Genomic DNA, 17,557 nt, shown 5'->3' with positions numbered 1-17,557 from the left:
ACACGGCCGGGGATAGGTGGGGGCCGAGGTGGGCTGGATTCCGCCACCTCTCTTCCATTCATACCTGGCACGCGCACACACACACACACACACACACACGGCCGGGGATAGGTGGGGGCCGAGGTGGGCTGGATTCCGCCACCTCTCTTCCATTCATACCTGGCTGACACACACACAGACACACACGCACACACATGGCTGGGGATAGGTGGGGGCCGAAGTGGGCTGGATTCCGCCACCTCTCTTCCATTCATACCTGGCTGACACACACACACACACACACACACACACACACACACACACACACACACAGAAGGCCGGGGATAGGTGGGGGCCGAAGCACTTTATTGCGGGGGGGCTGGTAAGGGGACTTTAAATTATTCACTTAAATAAAAATGAGGAGGGAAGAGGACGGGGAGAGCACCCCCCAGCCCCTGTTCCCTCTGTCCGTCTGTCCCTCGGCTGTCCATCCCGGCAGCAGCTACACAGGCATGGGCATCTCATTGTACTCGTCCACACCCTCCCGCTCATCAAACACCGGCTCTGCCTCGTTAGCATCCAGCTGTGGTAGGGACAGAGTCGGGGAGGTTGGTGCTGAGCACGACCTCTTGGCGAGACCACGGAGGGGGCCGGTGGGGCTGGGGAGAGGCGCGAAAGGCTTACGCATTTCATCTCTCGCTCGGTGAAGATGCGGGTGAGCACCAGCATGCGGAGCGGCACCGTGAGAAGGAGGAGGAAGGGGAAGGCCAGGGAGGCAGCCGTGGACATGACGGCCCAGAGCACGGCCAGGCAGAGCAGCTGCAGGGCTGTGAACAGGTGCATACGGAGGGTCCGAACCTGGGTGGGGCGGTGCAGGGCAAGACAGGTGAGCCCAGGCTTCTCTCCAGCCTCGAGCGCCCCGGTCCCCGGAGGGCCATCCAGGCCCGCCACATCCAGAGGACGATGACCCCTCTCCCCCCCACGGGGGTGGGACGGAAGCACCTTCTTGGGTGCTTACCGGAGACGGGTCTGCACAGGCTGAATGGCGGCTGGCCAGAGTGGGCAGATGGGGGGCTGGAGAGTGACCCACACAGACCAGGAGGGGGCAGAGGCATGGGGCCCTTCCGAGCTGGGTCTCACCTTCTTGACGTAGGTGACGTCTGGGTGGTGTTTGGGTGGCATGAGCAACAGGTGCAGCCGCTCATAGAACTGGATCCCGTTAAGGGAGGTAACTCCCATGTACAGGAAAATCCCGAAGAGCACAGCCAGGGGTATCTGCCGGAGCAGATCTCCGATGACCAGGGAGAGGCCTGGGGGAGGAGGAGAAGGAACAGCTGGCCCCAGGGCTCTCCACCCCAGTGGCCCCAAGACCCCTCCGGGAAGGCTGGGCGCAAGAGGTGGACGTACCCACAAGCAGGGCGACCAGCAGCCCCGTCACCCGCTGCTCCTTGACCTCCTGGATCTTGGGCTTGTCCCCGGGAGCCACAGCCTTGCTCATGACAGTCAGCGCGTTGGCATGCGTGACGGAGCGGACAGTGGCAGCAGCCAACCAGGGCAAGCCAAAGAGGGCACAGATGCCGCCCATGGCCACGATGAGCAGCAGGTCCAGGTGGAAGCCGGAGCCCTTCTGCAGCATGCGCTCCTTCTTGGAGATGATCAGCCTGAGTGGAGACAGGCACGCACTGAGCCCCGGGCCCAGCTCGGCAGACAACTGTGTCTTTCCAGAGTGCCCGGTCAGCCACCTCCGTCCGTTTTTGGAACCTGATGGTCCCTGCCTCTTCCGTCAGGGCGAGGGTTCCATCACGGAACTGAGTCCTATCTGGCCCTCCCCACCCTCCTGGACAGCTTCCAGCCCGTACTGTGCCCGTCCGAGCAAACGTCAGTGGGATTTTCTGCTGCCTACAAAGTAAACTCCAGCAGCCAGCCTGCTGGGGGCTCCAGCCCCTCCACGCAGCAGGTCGTCCCCGTCTGCACAGCACCCCGCCTCTGCCAGGACCACTCACGTGGTGATCTGTGTCTCCATGAAGATAAGGATGAAGACCAAGATGGCGGGCAGCAGGCTGGCGACCATCATCCACACGGGGAAGGAGCTGTGCTCCCCCAGGGGGTTGATGACCCAGCCCCGCTTCTCTGGGGCCGTCACTGAGAATCCGCTGGGCACGCTCAGCTTCTGCGGGGCAGAGGGTGGGGCCGGGGGCGGGTGAACCTTGGAGGGAGTGCCCTGAGCTGCACTGGGCAGGGTGGACGCTGAGGGCGCGCTGTGGGAAAGGCCTGGTGTCTGCCCAGTTTAGAGGCAGCTCTGGACTTGGGGGCCTGGAGGGGAACATCCAGAGTCCAGCACCGCCTCACTGCTGCGTGCGCTCCGCCGTACCTGGGTATAGGTGTCCTCAATACTGTAATCCACGAGCACCATGATGAGGATCGCGATGGGTACCCCAAAGTCCCCGATCACTCGCCGTACCTGCGGGCGAGCACCACGCTCAGAGGCCCCACGCCTCGCTCCGGCCCTAACTCCGAGTCGCCCCCTTCCTGCCCCCAGATCTCGCCTCCCTCGGGCCTGCCAGCTCACACACCCGGCCAGGGAAGAACCGGCTGTTCTTGAATTTGCGCAGGAAGAAGGCGATGAAGAAGGTGCCAGCCATGAGCACCAGCGACAACAGGGCGGTGTTGGGCTGGCCCCGGGGCCTCCCCTGCCTGGACGGCCCGGCTGAGCTCTCATTCCTCGGCCCCAGCGCAGCTCCTGCTCCTGCCCCAGCCCACGTGGCGTTCTCGCTACTGTCGGCCTCGGAGCTGTTGGAGACCGAACAGCCGTGGAGGGGATGTTCCTGGAAGATCTGGGGAGAGGACAAAGGATTCTATCAGCTTAACTGGTGAGACATCCGGGACTCAGCTATGTGCGGAGTGGGACAGGTGGGGGCTGGGGGTGGCTGGCCTGCCCTCAAGGAGCTTGTCTTGATTAAGAAAATGACCCAGGTGACAAGATGTGAGCACAAGACAACTAGGAGTTAAGAGAGGGGCTGGTCTGGGACTTCCCTGGCGGTCCAGTGGTTAAGACTGAGCTTCCAATGCAGGGGGCGTGCGGGTTTGATCCCTGGTCAGGGAACTAAGATCCCACATGCCACCCGGCGTGGCCAAAAAATTAAAAAAAAAAAAAAGAGAGAGAGGGGTTGGTCTAATGCGGGAAAGCAGCTGCAAACGAGGCTCCAGCCAGGCCTGGAGGAGCAACACAGGGAGCGTGGTGGACCTTGGGGGCACATCTTCTCCTGATCCTGACACAGACGCAGACATGGGTCTGATGCCCAGACTGTGACCCTGTCTGTCATCTTGCGGGCCTTTCCCTTTGACATTCTGGATTGTTCGCCGCTTTAACAAAAGCACAGGGACTTCCCTGCTGGCACAGTGGTTAAGAATCCACCTGCCAACGCAGGGGACACGGGTTCGAGCCCTGGTCCGGGAAGATCCCACATGCTGCGGAGCGACTAAGCCCATGCGCCACAACTACTGAGCCTGCATTCTAGAGCCCGCGGGCCACAACTACTGAAGCGCGCGCACCTGGAGCCCGTGCTCTGCAACAAGAGAAGTCACCGCAGTGAGAAGCCCGCGCACCACAACGAAGAGTAGCCCCCGCTCGCCACGACTAGAGAAAGCCCGCGCATAGCAACAAAGACCCAGTGCGGCCAAAAATAAATAAATAAATAAAGTTATTCAAAAAACAATAAAAACAAAAGCACATATTACCTTCGTTATTAAAAATACGTGAGAAAAAAAAAAATACGTGAGTCATCCACCTAGATATTCAGCCTCACAGGTAATGAAATAATTGCAAAGGAAGCTCATAAGGATCCCCCTTTTCACATCTTAAATTTTTGAAAATTTATTTCACAGAAGATACTGTGAAATATACGTCTCATATGCTGTGAAGCATGTGTACTACTTTTGCAAGAATGTATTTGCAAGTTAAAAAACAAAACAAAACGTGAGTCTTTAAGACTGATCTGAAGCTCTGGTGTATATGTTGGTGACAGGGAGGGAGGGAGGGAGAGCGGGGAGGGGGTGGGGGCAGGAGGAAGGACCAGCCTAGGTTCTGTGGCTCCGTGGGGCAGCCGGGCCTCACGCTTGGAGAACAAAGGGGCAGGACGCCCCCGGCTTCCTCCAGTCCCAAAGCCTGGCCCCTCCTGGGCCAGGTCCCGTCGGACCCACCCACCTTAACCAGCTTGTAGAAGGTCTCGTAGATGAAGATGAGGGAGATGAGGAAGGCGAAGATCTCCTGGGTGAAGCGGGAGACGAAGCGCACCAGGAAGCTCCCCTCCAGGGCCACCATGAGCAAGGCCAGGAGCACCAGCCAGAAGCCAATCCACACGCGGCCCACCAGGTACTCCAGGTTGTTGCTGCTGCAGAACTGGGGCGGGGTGGGCAGTCAGATTCGGAGCCCAGGGCGGGCTAACAGGGTGGCGGGGAGTGGGGGGGGTGGGAGTGTTCGGGGAGGAGGACGGGGAGCTGAGCGGGGCAGGAAGAACCAGCCCGGGTAGCCCGTGGCCCCTCACCGAGAAGAAGGCTTCCTCGAAGACCAGCAGGGGCCCCGAGAAGCCGATCACCAGCAGCGGCTGGGCCCCCAGCAGGCAGAAGATCACGCCCTGGATTGCCGTGGACATGATCAGCTCCGATACTCCAATCAGGTCATGCGTCTTCTCTCCTAGGGCGGCAGGAGCCAGCTCAGGGGCTGGCGGCCGGGGGCACCCGTGCGCTCCCCGCCCCGACCCGAAGCCTCTCCTTACCCAGCAGCCCCCCGAAGGTGATGGCAGGAGACAGGGCCGCGAAGTAGATGAAGATGACGGCGGCCAGGCACTGGGGGTCGAGCGCGTCTCGGAAGTCGCTCAGGTAGTGGGGATAGCGGCGCCGCACATCTCGGATCAAGCCCCCAAAAGGCCGGCCTGTCCGCCGAAGGGGATCGTCTTCCACCGCACCTGCCGCCTCTACCATCTGCAGGAGCGCTGCAACCCGGGCCTCCATCAGGGCACCCGTCACTGCCCTCTTCCTCCCGTCCCGCTCTCCTCCGCGTACAACAGGCCACCCTCCAGCCTAAACCCCAACCCCCAAGCCTGCAGCCCGGACCTGGCCCCCGGCCTGCACTGGCCCGTACCCTTATCTTGGGCTGACTTGGGCTCCAGCCCGGCCCCCGGGGGCAGCAGCCGGCCCTGCTCCTCTCGCTTCTTGAGCATCTGGCGCTGGAAGTGGGCAACGGATCGCAGCAGCTCCTCGCCCTGCACCTCCGAGGGCGGCAACACCACGCTGCAGTCCAGGAAGGCGTTGATGGCCGTCAGCAGGTCCTCCCGCTCGTCTGCCAGGTAGGCGGCCTCGTGGAATTGCTGCCAAAGCGGGACCGGGGCTAGTGAGGACACGGGACGAGGGCCGGGGGGCCTGGGGCCAGGCTGGGCGAGCTGGGTGGGGGCATCCCAAGTGGGCTCTGGGGCACGAGGCCCGGCCGGGCGGCGGCTGACCTTGTCGGACATGAGGGTGGAGATGGAGCGGCCGATCTCGTGGTAGTCCATGTTGGCGCTGCTCGGGCCCAGCAGCAGGAAGAGGAAGCGCACGGGCACCGGCACCTCCAGCACCGCGTCCAGCTCCGCTGCCTCCCGCAGCCGCACGAAGGCCATGGTGGGGCGGGAGAGGAACTCCACGCAGCCTGGGGGCGTGCAGCCGGCATGGGCGCGGGAACACCGGTCGCCTCCCGGCCCCCAGCGCAGGGGCGCCACCGAGGCAGGCCCGGCCACCCGCACCCTGCCCCCCGAGCTCGCCCCACATACCCACAAGGACCACCGTAGCCTCGGCGTTCTCAGGGATCTTCTCCAGAAGCTTCAGCTCATGCTTGGACTTGGAGCGGGTGATACCAGCCGGAGGAGCTGGAGGAGGCAGCTCACGCTGGGGATGCAGGAGAGCAGAGCTCAGCCTGGCCACCCCCCACCCCCGGCCCCGCACGTTCCTGCCCGACTCGCTCGTGGTCCCGCAGCCGCGGTGGCGGCCGGACCTGACCCAGGCAGGGTCACTTTCTCCCCTCACCTCTCGCTCCACCTCCAGCCGGGTCTCGGGAACGCCTCCAATGAGAGGCTCGGTGACGTGGGGGTCGCTCTCGGCCCCCTGGCCGTGGTGATGCCCCAGCAGGGAGCCCAGGGAGCCGGCCGAGATGTTGCGGGGAAAGGAGAAGTCCTTCTCGTCACTCGGGTGGCTGGTGGGGCAGCAGGCAGGAGGTGAGGAGGGGCCGGCGGCCGGCGCTGGGCACAGGCGGGCGGGCAGGGTGCGGCGGGCGGTGCCTCACCTGTGTTTCAGCAGCAGGGCCCTCAGCACGTTGGCTCTGTCCTCGGCCTTGATCTGGTCAGAGATGACCATCTGCTCCACCACCTGGTGGGCCACGCCAGGCAGGGTCTGCTGGTCCAGGTCCAAGAGCACAGCCCCTGGAATAAGGACAACCCGGAGGGGCCCTCATCCCCAGGCAAGACGCAAGGGCGGAGATGGGAGGGAGGGAGGGAGAGCGGGAGCGAGGGAAGCCAAGTAAGTGTGGCCCAGGGATGTAGCACCAGCCGAGGAATCAGTGAGCAGGGCCCAGCTCCGCCCGAGGCCCAAGTCACACGGCCTCTCTGACCCATTTCTTCCAACCCCCCTCTCCCCGCAGGAATGCTGTGGGGCTCAGCAGAGGCCAGGGAACCCCAGCCATCAGAGAGGCTACCGGGGCCGGGCCCTGCCCAGATGCCCCTTCCGGGAAGCACGCAGCCTGAAGTGCCCCGGGCCACCCACTCGGCCTAGACTGCTCTCCACTGCCACCAAGTGCCTCCTCTGAGTGAGCTGCCTCCTCTGACTTCACTCTAGGGTCCTAGTTCTGCCCTCTGGAGCACGACACAGCCGGTCTGTGGCCTCGTCCCCGTGGCAGCCCTGGAGCCATCTGAAGACGTCCCCCTCCAAGTCCAGCAGCTGCTCAAGGACAGTTTCTAGATCTCTCCACCCCGTCACTGCTCTGAGCTGCCATTTCATATAGAAATGAAGGTCCTTTCAAAAGCCACCAGGTCATTTTTCCGTCAAGGTCAACTCACAGGAACACAGAACTAAAGAACAAACAGAACCGAAGGCCCCCCCCCGAGCAGCCAAAACCGAGATCGCAAAGCCTGGCGATAAAGCACCCGCATTCTGGCAGCTTACCCCAAGCCCTCAAGCCTCACTCAGAGCCTAGTTAGTTTCTGCTAGTTTGGAAATAATTCTGACAGCAGGTTTCTGAGTCCTCAGCTGCTTAGAAGCAGGCCTGCTGACAGCAACTGGGCGCGATTCCCCAACAGGAAGGAGGAAACAAGCAAACAGCAGAACATCAGACACAGAGCTCGCGAATCCTGCATCCGTGCTCATGCAGTCAAGTGTACACAGCCCTACTACAGGTTAGGTCACATTCCCCAGAATCTCTAGAATTTCAGAAAGCGTTCCACCAAAACTGTTTGACAACATTGTAGCATCCAAAACATACCAGCTTCCGTTATCTGAAAATATCACTTAGAGAAGCTGCTTGCTGAAGATGCCAGACAAGAGAGGAGGGTCAGTCCTGCCCTGCAGTCACCCGGTGACAGAGCCCGAGGAACGGCAGGCATCGTGAGAGGTGATATCATGACAGGAGATGCTCCCTCCTGGGCTCTGGTGACATTACACACCCTGTTGCTCAAGACAAATGTGGGACCATGTGGTCCTCAGAGAACGGGCTCGGCGGGCAAGGGGAGCTCCTGGGGCGATGATGGGCAGGGGGTGGGGTGTGGGTTACCGTGGGCCAGGGTCCGGCGCAGCTCCAGGAGGCTGCGGAACGAGAGGGAGGCCACGTGGGGCTTCCCCCAGCGCTCCGTCTCCTCCTCCACATCCTCCTCGAACTTGATCCAGCGCGCCGTCTCCCGCCACTGGGGCTCCTGGTTTTTGTCCAGCAGCAACTCATTCAGTTCCACAAACACCTTGGGGTGAGATGAGAGGGCATGGCAGGACGGAGGGCACAGGGCACAGGCATGGAGCCTGGGCGAGTTATTAACCCATCTGAGACTGTCCCTCGTCTGTAAAATGGGAGTAATACCACCCCCATTACTAGTGTATAGCACAGGGACCTAACGTATAGCACAGGGATCTAGACTCAATATTTTATAATAACCTATAAGGGAAAAGAATCTGAAAAAAATAGATATGTATGTATGTATAACTGAATCACTTTGCTGTACACCTGAAACTAACACAACATTGTAAAGCAACTGAACTACAATAATAATAATAATAAAAAAAGGGCTCTAATGAGGGCTAAAAGAAAAAGTATACAAGACATTTAGCACAGTATATGACTCTTAGTAACTGTCTGATGAATGGTCACTACACACACACACACACACACACACACACACACACACACACAAACTGGAATTTTTTTTTTTTTTTTTGGCCTCGGCACGCAGCATGCGGAACTTCCCTGACCAGGGATCGAATCCATGGGAAGTGAGGAGTATTAACCACTGGACCACCAGGGAAGTCCTACATTGGAATTCTGTAGGATTCATTTATATGCATTCAAGAACTGGCAAAACTAATTGAGAGTGACCGCAGAGCGGTCACCTCTGAGGGTGGTGACTAGGCAGAGGCCTGAAGGAACTTTCTGAGTGTGGGAAATGTCCTAGATCTAGGTAGGGTTGGCCAGGTATTTACATGTGCAAAGTGTCACAGAGCTGTACGCTCAACCCGAATGTGCTTTACTGTGTCTGTTCGACCGCAATAAAAAGGTTGCCAAAAACATCCACTGCAAGGGTCAGGATTCAGGACCAGAGCCCTGGAGTCTAAGGTGGGCAACGTCGCTAAGCAACTGAGTGGCCTTGACCACTCACTGCCCCTGATTTATGGCTGATGCCGCCTGGGCCGTCATCCTCACAGGTTATGGGAGGGCTGGATGAGCACAGAGGTGACTGGATTCTGAAAAATGAAACGCGCTGCTCCACAGAGCTGCCTCTGGCCCAAACGGTCCTCAAACACCTCGCTGCCAGCTGCCAGCAAATGGGCATGAAAGAGAAGCCGACCTGTCTAAGATGTGAACCAGAACTGTGAGGCCCACACCAGCAACAGCAGGTAATACCGTAATAACTGGGGACAGACGGCTACTAGACTTACCGTAGTACACATTTGGTAATATGTTTAAATGTTGAATCGTTATGTTGTACACCTGAGGCTAACATAATATTGTGTATCAACTATATTTCAATTAAAAAAAAAACACTGGGGCTTCCCTGGTGGCGCAGTGGTCGAGAATCTGCCTGCCAATGCAGGGGACACGGGTTCGAGCCCTGGTCTGGGAAGATCCCGTGAGCCACAATTGCTGAGCCTGTGCGTCTGGAGCCTGTGCTCCACAACAAGAGAGGCCGCGATGGTGAGAGGCCCGCGCACCGTGATGAAGAGTGGTCCCCACTTGCCGCAACTAGAGAAAGCCTTCGCACAGAAACGAAGACCCAACGCAGCCATAAATAAAAATAAATTAAATAAATAAATAAATAAATAAACAGGAGCTGTTGTTTAAAAAAAAAAACAAAACACTGTTTGAAGATGTGTATATCGCAGTCTTGTGCAGTGTACAACCTTCAAAACCATACATGGCAACCCTGGTGCTCGAGATTACCGCAGGTCCGAGAGGGGGCGGAGGCTGTGGTGAGAAGACGGATGGGGAGATGCTGGAAGACCGTGAAGCGGAGAAGTTACCTCGTGGGGCTTGTGGGGGGCCCGGGGCCGGGCCCGAGGGGTGGGGCCAGGCTCTCGCCCTTCCCGGCCACTCTGCACAGACGCTTTGGCATTCTTCCGCACCAAGTGTCGCCGTACCCCAGGAACGTCCTCAAACCGGTGACCTGTGGGCGGGGGGTGGAGGGACAGGGTCAAGCGCCCCTTCCTCTTACCCGCACCCTCGTTCCCAGCAGCTCCGGGCTTGGCCCAGGCCCAGCACTCACTCTTCATGAGGTCTAGGTCGGCCGTGGCCAGCGTCTGGGCCTCGCTCTCGTCCGTCGGGACCCGGGGCAGCAGTGCCTGCTCAGCCCCAGTCATGCTCCCGATGCGTCTCCTCTCCTGCAGATTGTAGCTGCGGTGCCCAGGCTGCGCTTTGGCCGGGGGGCGCCCAGAGGCACCCCCGTCATCACCTCCCGCTGTGACACTTGCCACGGCCGCCACCTCTTCCACCAGGGCTCTGGACAGACAAAGCAGCCGTGAGCCTGAGAAGGCGGGCCCCTCCCCCTCGGCCGGGAGCCACACAGGAGGGACCCAGGAAGGGGACCCCGCTGGACCTCACCCCTCCTCGCTCCCCACTCTCGGTAGGTGCGGATGTGAAAGAGTGAGGATTCTGGAAGCACACTGCCGCATCTAAATCCGGCTTGACCATTAACTAACTGGCTGTGCCACCCAAGCAATCACACAAGCCACCCGGAACATCAGCTCAGCAGCAAAGTGGAGCTGAGGGCAGCCTCCCCAGGTGTGGGGAGAGTGAAATCGGAAAAGTACCCCGAGTGGGACCTGCTTCCCCTCCCAGGCACACCCCTAACAATGGACTCGAGGTTCACAGGGTCCCGTGTTTCTAACCAAGTGGAGTAAAGTACATGGAAATGGGCCTTTGAAACTGTAGACACCCCACCCCTACCCAACAGTCATAAGGAGGATATGAACCCCTGTCCCTTACAGATGCCAGCTTCTGCTCCTGTCCCCCAAGCTGCGATGCCTCCTTTCTCTCTGCCACTGCCAGTGGGTCCCTGTCCCTGCCGCACCATTCCTAACCGTTCTCCCGGCATCTCACCTCCCACAGCTCCAAGCCCCCATCCCCTGCCCATGACCAGTCCCTCCTCTGCCAGGCTTTCTCCACCTACACCTACCTTCCGTGCCCTCGCTTCTGCTCGCACTCCTGCCCACAAATCTGACCCACTTTTCCAACGCCGTGCTCTCTCTGGGGCTCTGCCACCTCCTCCTGGCCGTCCAGCCACCTGCAGGCCTGCGCCCCCAGTGCAGACGGCCAACGTGGACCCAGCTCCATCCACACTGTCCTATCTCCCCAGCCAGTCTGTGCCGCCCTGGAGGGGCAACTCGCCCTTCACTTCCCCAGGTCCTTTGCACTGCCTGGCACCCAGAAACCAACAGGGAGGTGACAGTAGTGACCTTGAGACCTAGTTCAAAGTGATTTCTTCCAGGAAGGCTTCTCTGGCTAACAACCCAACTCCAATCACCTACTGGTACCGACACTACACCTGAACCAGGTCGTCTGGCACAGTGACTTGTTCTGATACCATTTCATGAGACCACAACCAGGGGGGACTGGCAGCTCCCCAAGAGCAAGGGGGGGGGTCTCCTACTTCTCTCACACCCTTGGGGTCCCGGGGGTGCTTGGAGGTCACCCGTCCGGTCCCTGATCTGGGGTTTGATGCCATTCCACCTGAAGCCATGGGCGGGGGGATGGCAGGGGGTGGGAGGAGGCGGCTTAGACCACACATCTCTCCCGTGCCAGGCTGACCCATACTTCAACTTCCGTTCACACCACCCTTTAATCCCTGCTACCACCCTGTGAGAAAAGTTCTATTATTCTTGGTTTATAGATGGGAAAACAGGCTCAGAGACACTGTGACTCGTCCAAAGTCAAATCGCAGTGGCAGGACTGGGATTTCTGAACCTGTCTGAGGACCTCAAGGCTCTTGCTTTTTTCCCCACCTCAGCTCGCTGGTGCCGGCACGGGAGGTCCCTGTTTGGGGACACTTACCCAGTCTGGGCCCCTTTGGTGGCCCGGGGAGCTGCCTCGTGGTGGGGCAGCATTGGAGGGGGAGACGGACTGGTCGTTTCTGCCTTCCGGTCCGCACCTTCATCCTCCTGGAGAAAGAACTAGAACAGGGGCCCGTGTGAGCAGGTGAGGCCAGGCCAGGGGTCCCGCAGACATCCCCAGGAGCCCTGCCCCCGCTCACCTGCACGGAAGAGGGTGTGGACGCAGGGGATGGCTGGGTGAGTGCCCGGGCCCCCTCGGCCTCACTGGTCTCATCTTCCTCTTCCTCGCCCTCCTCGATGGTGGGGGTCTCCCCAGTCGGGGAGGTTCCAGGGCGCCTGCGCGGCTTCCGTCCTGGGCCCTGGGGTACCTTTCGGCGCCTGGCGTCGGGAGGCAGGTGGGTGGACAGCGGGTGGTGGATGTGGTGGGAGGACTGCCGGTGGTCTGCAGGGAGGAGGGCACTTGGCTGCCGGCGGGCACGGCTCCCCGCTCAGCTGGCCGGCCCCCAGCGCCCCCCCCCAGGCCCCCGACTCCATCCTGGCTCCATCCTGGCAGCCAGAGCACCCCTGCCCCCCGCTCGCCCCCGCCTCCCCGAGCCCCCTCACATTCAAAGTCTGCCTCCCCGTAGCTTCGGCCCGGCTCCTCCCCTCCTCGGGACCCGGCCTCCTGTAGGATCTCCTCGAAGCGCTCCACGCCCAGGGTGCGGTGAAGTTCATCCTCCTCCTCCTGCTCAGGGAAGCCAGGCGTCGCAGGGCCCAGGCTCTCCGGCTCCGGCTGTGGAGAAGAAGGGGCGGTGAGAACGCACACACGGGAGTCATTCCTCGAAACCCCACCCTGCCTAGCGGCAGAGTCCAGTACCACCACACACCACCCCCTGCTGCCCTCCCCTCGAGTGCCAGGGACTCGGGACTCAGCACCCACCCCCCCAGCAGCCCGCCCCCGGCTTCCGGGCTCTCAGGACCCCAGCTGGGCGCATTCCAGTCAGTTCTAGGGCAGGTGGAAAGTGTCTGCCCTGGAAGCCTCAGCAGAAATCCCGTGTGTCCAGCCCGCAGGTCAAGGTCGGGTGTGTGATCTGGGCCGTTCACATGGCTGATAGTAGTGAACGCAGCCCCTGCGCTCGGGGACAGCGACTGAGCCTGAAAAGTAACTTCTGCAGGCGCCGGAGCTAACTGACCCGGGCTTGGTCTGAATCAAACCAGAGCCCAGCTCCCGGACGGGGATGCAGCGTTCCACCTTGTGAGGAGAGGCCCCCGTTGGCAGCAGGGGCAGCCCATTGGCAGCAGGGGCAGCCCACCCGCACTGAGTCCGGAGCCCTGGCCCTCAGCCGCTGCGGGCCCCGCCCTGCCCCCACTCTCACTCCTCCCACCTGAGTCATACTGCAGGAGCCGCGGGACCGTGGTGGCGCTTCGGAGAGCTCAGCCTAGCTGAGCAGCCGGCCGCCCAGCCCACGGCCTTGGTCCAGCCCCCCCCACCCCTCCCCCTCCCCCCGCCGGCCGTCTCAGCTCCAGGCACCGCTAAATATTTGCTCAAGAGCTTCTGGACTTGAAGGGCATCGAGATCTCCAAGGGCAGGGGTACCAGAGCAAGGAAGAGCAAGGGGGAGGTAGGCTGGGAAGAAGGGCGGGCCTTGGAGAGTCTCGGAGGTGGGGTCACGAGCAGCTGGGGGTGGCAGGGACACTGGGCACGAGAAGATGCAGGGGTGAAGAGTCTGCCTCTCCCCAGCCCACCTCCGCAGCTCTAGCCGGCTCCCCACGGCACTGGGCCTCACTCTCACCAGAATTAGCACGCAGGCTAGCCCGGGGTGGGGGGAGGAGGGTCAAGAACCCCTCGCACCTGAGGCTGCAGGAGGAAGTCCATGGCCGGCAGGGGTGAACTCGGGAGGGAGGGGGAGGGGACCGGCCGGCGCCTCTTCCTGGTCACGTGCCCCGCTGGGCCAAAGTGACCAATAACGGGCTGATTATGGCACTGGGGTTAATCATTAGCCTTCCCAGGAAGATGGGGAGGGGGACACGTGGGGCGGTGGCCACGTGGGGGCCAGGAGGGGCGGGGCTGAGTGGCACGTGGGGCCGGGGGTGCAGCGGTCTGCCCAGAGCTACCTTGCAGAAGACTGGCGCCGCCTCTAAGACCCAGTCAGAGGGGGGTCGCTGGCTTAGAGACCCAAGCTTCCCAAAGTTCCTCTCTCTCTGAGGCTAAACAACCACCCAGGTCTTCAGGACACAGCCTCAACTCCCTCCCTAGGACCAGAAGCTGTCTGACACCCACCCCCCAACCGATACCTGTCCCAGACCCAGCGCCCCATGCAAGGCCCAGAGCGGGGATGGCGGTGCCCCTCCCAAGTCCCTCACAGGCTCCCCTCCCAGGCCTCTCCGGACACACACGCCCCTGTTTGACACAGACCCGCACCCTGGCCAGAGCCCCGGGGGTGATGGTGGAGAGGGACAGAGGGGCAGCGGGTAATACTCACAGTGCGGAAGGAATCTGCGCCCGAGGCGGGGCGCCGGGGGGCGCTGCTCATGGCCAAATCCTAGCCCTTCTCGCTGTAGCTGCGGCTTTCAGGGCAACAAGGCGGCGGCATAACCTGGGGGGGTGGCGGGGGAGGAGCAATCACTGTGTGAGAGAGGCGCCAGGCCTGGAGGGGCACCCCAACATTGCACAGCCAGGGGAGGGCAGGGCACGGGGGCTTCACGGAAGCCCGCTGGCCACGAGGGGTCTCCTGGTTGCACAGGATCCTCCCAGACTATGAAAGGCCTTAGAGTGGCCCTTGGAGGGTGGGGGGAGCAAAGAGAGTTATTTATGGGAAGAAAAGAGAGGAACAAAGAGAGACAGAGGCAAGGACTGAGGCACAGGAGGCCACAGAGGGCCAAGGGACTAAGCGGAGTGAGGGGGAGAGAGCCGGGGGTGAGAGATGCTGGGGGAAAAAAAAGGCAGACAGGAGTCAAGGCCCAGACCTGGAGAGAAAGCAGCAGAGATCAGGGAGGGGAGACAGAGGAAGCAGGGAGGAGAGGCCGAGCCAGAAACGGGAGCGGTGGGAGCGGTGGCCCAGTGCTGGCACGGCAGGCTGAGGCGGCCTGAGACCAGAGAGGGCTGTGCTGGGGGGAGTGAGACACCCCTTGAGGCAGAGACGACGGGAGGATGAAGGAAGGGAGAAAGAGAGCTCTGGAGAGAGCCCCAAACAGCAAGCGATGGGGCTGTTCATGTGCCCCCTCCTCTGAAAAAAGCCCAGCCCCGAAGTGTGGCGGGGGGGGGGGGGGGGGGGGAAGGCTCCCTGGGGGAGGGGCAGGAGCCCAACTCCACTCACTCAGTGGGAGGGAGGAAGGGAGGCTCGCAGACAAGCCCGGCAGGGCTTTATAATGGGGGAGGGGCACGTGACGACCAGAAGGAGGGTGGGCACAGAAACTCTGAGGTTCTGCCCTCAGGAGCAGTCCCGATCCCTCCCCTCCCCAAGCCTGGGGCCAGGAAAATCTGAGTGGCAGGGCTGACGCCCTCCTGACTCTGACTGTAGGGGTGTCTGGGGAGGACACTGCGTGGGCGGAGGGCAGCAAAAGAGCTGCGGTTAGGGAACCTGACCAGTGCCAACTGGGGTACCTATTCCTAGTGGGGGCAGTGCTGGGGACACCCAAGGCTCTGAGATGGCAAAAGTACCGAAGCTCCCCAGTGTGTCACTGGGGGGTTGGGGTTACCGGATTTAGGGCCAACTCGGGGGTAAGACAGGTCAGTGCAGGGTCAAACAATGTAGGTCTGGGGGTCAGTCCAGGGTGGGGAGCCTGGAGCAACACATTCCTGGCCGGTCTTCCAACTCAGCTGACTGCCCTCTTCACCTCCCCCTAGCAGGCCCTCCGCCAGGGCAAGTCTGGTGCGGGGGAGAGGGGTGCTGGGGGAGGAAACCCGCTCTGGGAAGGAGTGCCGGCACCTGCCGGCGCCACACTCCCCGCTCCAGGCTGTGCCCTCAGTGTGCTCCTCCATCCTCCCCTCCTCCCTTTACCTCCGCCCCCCCCTTCGCCCCCGCCCCCACCATCCCAGAACACAAAGCAGCCTCTGTCCAGAGCATCGGTGCCGATAATCCGGGCTGGGGGCACATTCCGGGGACCAGCCCCGACCGGCCCGGAGGATTAGCAACTCTCCCCTGCCCAAGGGATTAGCACTCCGGACCCCCTTGGGGGGCATTAACCACCCCCCAGGTGAATTCGCACATTCCACAGCTCTTCGATGTGGGCCTGGCGGGAGTGGGGAGCGAAGGGAGGAGGGAAAAGTGGACCCTGGATTTCAGGCGGCGCCGCCCCCCACACCCAGCACAGAGCTCCCCACCCAGACAAGCCAGCCCCCCAGGAGCTAGGTCGAACTCTCCGCGCTCCCCTTTCCCATCCCCACCCAGCTGCTCCCTCTTCTGCCTGACCCCTTGTCCTGACCTGACCCGCCAACCCCTTCCCGGCTCCGCCTCCCAACCCCGAGATCGGGGGCAGAGGCTTGGGGCAACTCCTGGGCAGGGCACCCTGGACGGGCCTGAAGGATAGAGTAGGGGACCAAAGGGGAGGGGTGTCTTCTTGGAGTCCGCCCAGGAGTTGGGAGGGCCGGCGGCGCCTCCCAGAGAGTACCCTCTCCTGGTGGCAGGGGGCGCGGCACCCTCGCTTTAGGGAACTCTAAGAAGCGGACCCTGGATCCCGCTTCCTACCAGCAATCACTCCTCTCGCCTCCCCATCCTTCTCCCCAAGACCTCGCTTCCCCGCGCCCCAGTCTCCGCCCTTTCCTGCACTTCCACTCCCTCCCAGCTCCGAGTGCCGAGTTCCCCCCTTTCCTTTCCCCTCCCTTCCTCCCTCCGCGGCCCTGGCCCTCCCCCTCCGCCACCTCTCCGCTTACCCGCTTCCTCTGGACTTCGTGCTGCAGGGGTCTCGGGGTCTCTCCCCCTTCTCTGGAGCCCTCGCGCGCTCCCGACGACTCCCCCGTGCCCACCTTGGGGCGCGCCCCCGTCGCTCCCAACTTCTCCCAACTCAACTTTCCCCCGCGCCACGGGCAGGCCAGCCCCCTGCGTGCGCGCCCCCTGGCGCACCGTGCGCGGCCCCGCCGCAGCGGGTTGGGAGGCGCGGAGTGGGGGCCGAGACCCGGGGGCGGAGGCGCGCTCCCAGGCACGGCGCGGCACTGGGAGCCCAGCGCCGAGGAGGCCGCCCCGGCCGTCCCTCGGCGCGGCCCTGCGAGGTTGCCGCCCCGGGCTTCCCCGCACGGGCGCCCCGGGGACGTCGTCTCTGGGCCCCATTAGGCACCTCTGGGCGGAAAGGGGCCCGCCTCATGCTGGGGATCCCAGGCAGGAAAAAGGAGGCACAAAGATGATCAGGAGATTCGAGGCGGAGGAAGTTGAAATATAAATGCATCGGGGTCAAGATTCTCTCGCGGCCGCGGGCGTCCCCCGCCTCCCACCCGCAGTATCCCCAGTGCCTCCAAGAAAGCCCCTGTCTTTGCCAGGAGGACGGGGACGGGAGGCGGGGGGAGCGCGAAAGGGGTGATGGCGGGGGTGGATGCCCAGTACCCTGAACTGACTTAGACTTTACGAACCGGGGAAATTCTGCCTCGGAGAGATTCCCTGCGGTGACCTCCCTTCTCGAACCCTATTCATAGTCATCACCTGTCATTTAAAGATCTCTGTGTGTACTTCTGGTTTTCTAATAAATTATAACTTCTTCCAGATAAGGAATATACGTTTCGCTTCTTTAGTCTGCCACTGGCTGAAGCACTGCAATGTGTATGCAGAAAACGTTCAGATATAAACGAGTTAATTAACAAATGTTTAGCACCGACTTTGGTTCCGGCGCTGAGGAGTGCT

General features: G+C 61.7%; 1 protein-coding gene across 2 annotated transcripts; it reads right to left on the bottom strand.

Annotated features, from left to right (window-relative positions):
• Positions 1 to 324: 324 nt before the first annotated feature.
• Positions 325 to 16,786, bottom strand: SLC4A2 (solute carrier family 4 member 2). Of its 2 annotated transcripts, XM_082398883.1 has the most exons (23): positions 16,600 to 16,786; positions 14,210 to 14,323; positions 12,352 to 12,520; positions 11,949 to 12,190; positions 11,750 to 11,868; positions 9,966 to 10,198; positions 9,724 to 9,866; positions 7,772 to 7,952; positions 6,293 to 6,428; positions 6,037 to 6,202; positions 5,784 to 5,898; positions 5,478 to 5,662; positions 5,120 to 5,345; positions 4,755 to 4,970; positions 4,524 to 4,672; positions 4,184 to 4,378; positions 2,553 to 2,813; positions 2,351 to 2,440; positions 1,983 to 2,149; positions 1,387 to 1,640; positions 1,120 to 1,289; positions 664 to 837; positions 325 to 562 (listed from the first exon to the last, which is right to left on the bottom strand). In XM_082398883.1, the coding sequence occupies exons 2-23, from the start codon at positions 14,258 to 14,260 to the stop codon at positions 482 to 484; spliced, it is 3,723 nt and encodes a 1,240-aa protein (XP_082255009.1). In that variant the 5' UTR covers positions 14,261 to 14,323; positions 16,600 to 16,786; the 3' UTR covers positions 325 to 481. The 2 variants fall into 2 exon arrangements, with proteins under 2 accessions (XP_082255009.1, XP_082255010.1); XM_082398884.1 differs by lacking the exons at positions 14,210 to 14,323; positions 16,600 to 16,786 and adding an exon at positions 13,579 to 13,630.
• Between the last annotated feature and the right edge of the window lie 771 nt (positions 16,787 to 17,557).

Source organism: Balaenoptera borealis, assembly GCF_965194805.1.
Source record: "Balaenoptera borealis genome assembly, chromosome: 7".
Classification (NCBI taxonomy): Eukaryota; Metazoa; Chordata; class Mammalia; order Artiodactyla; family Balaenopteridae; genus Balaenoptera; species Balaenoptera borealis.
The sequence above is the reverse complement of the archived record's forward strand: the minus strand, read 5'-3'. Positions and strand labels throughout refer to the sequence as shown.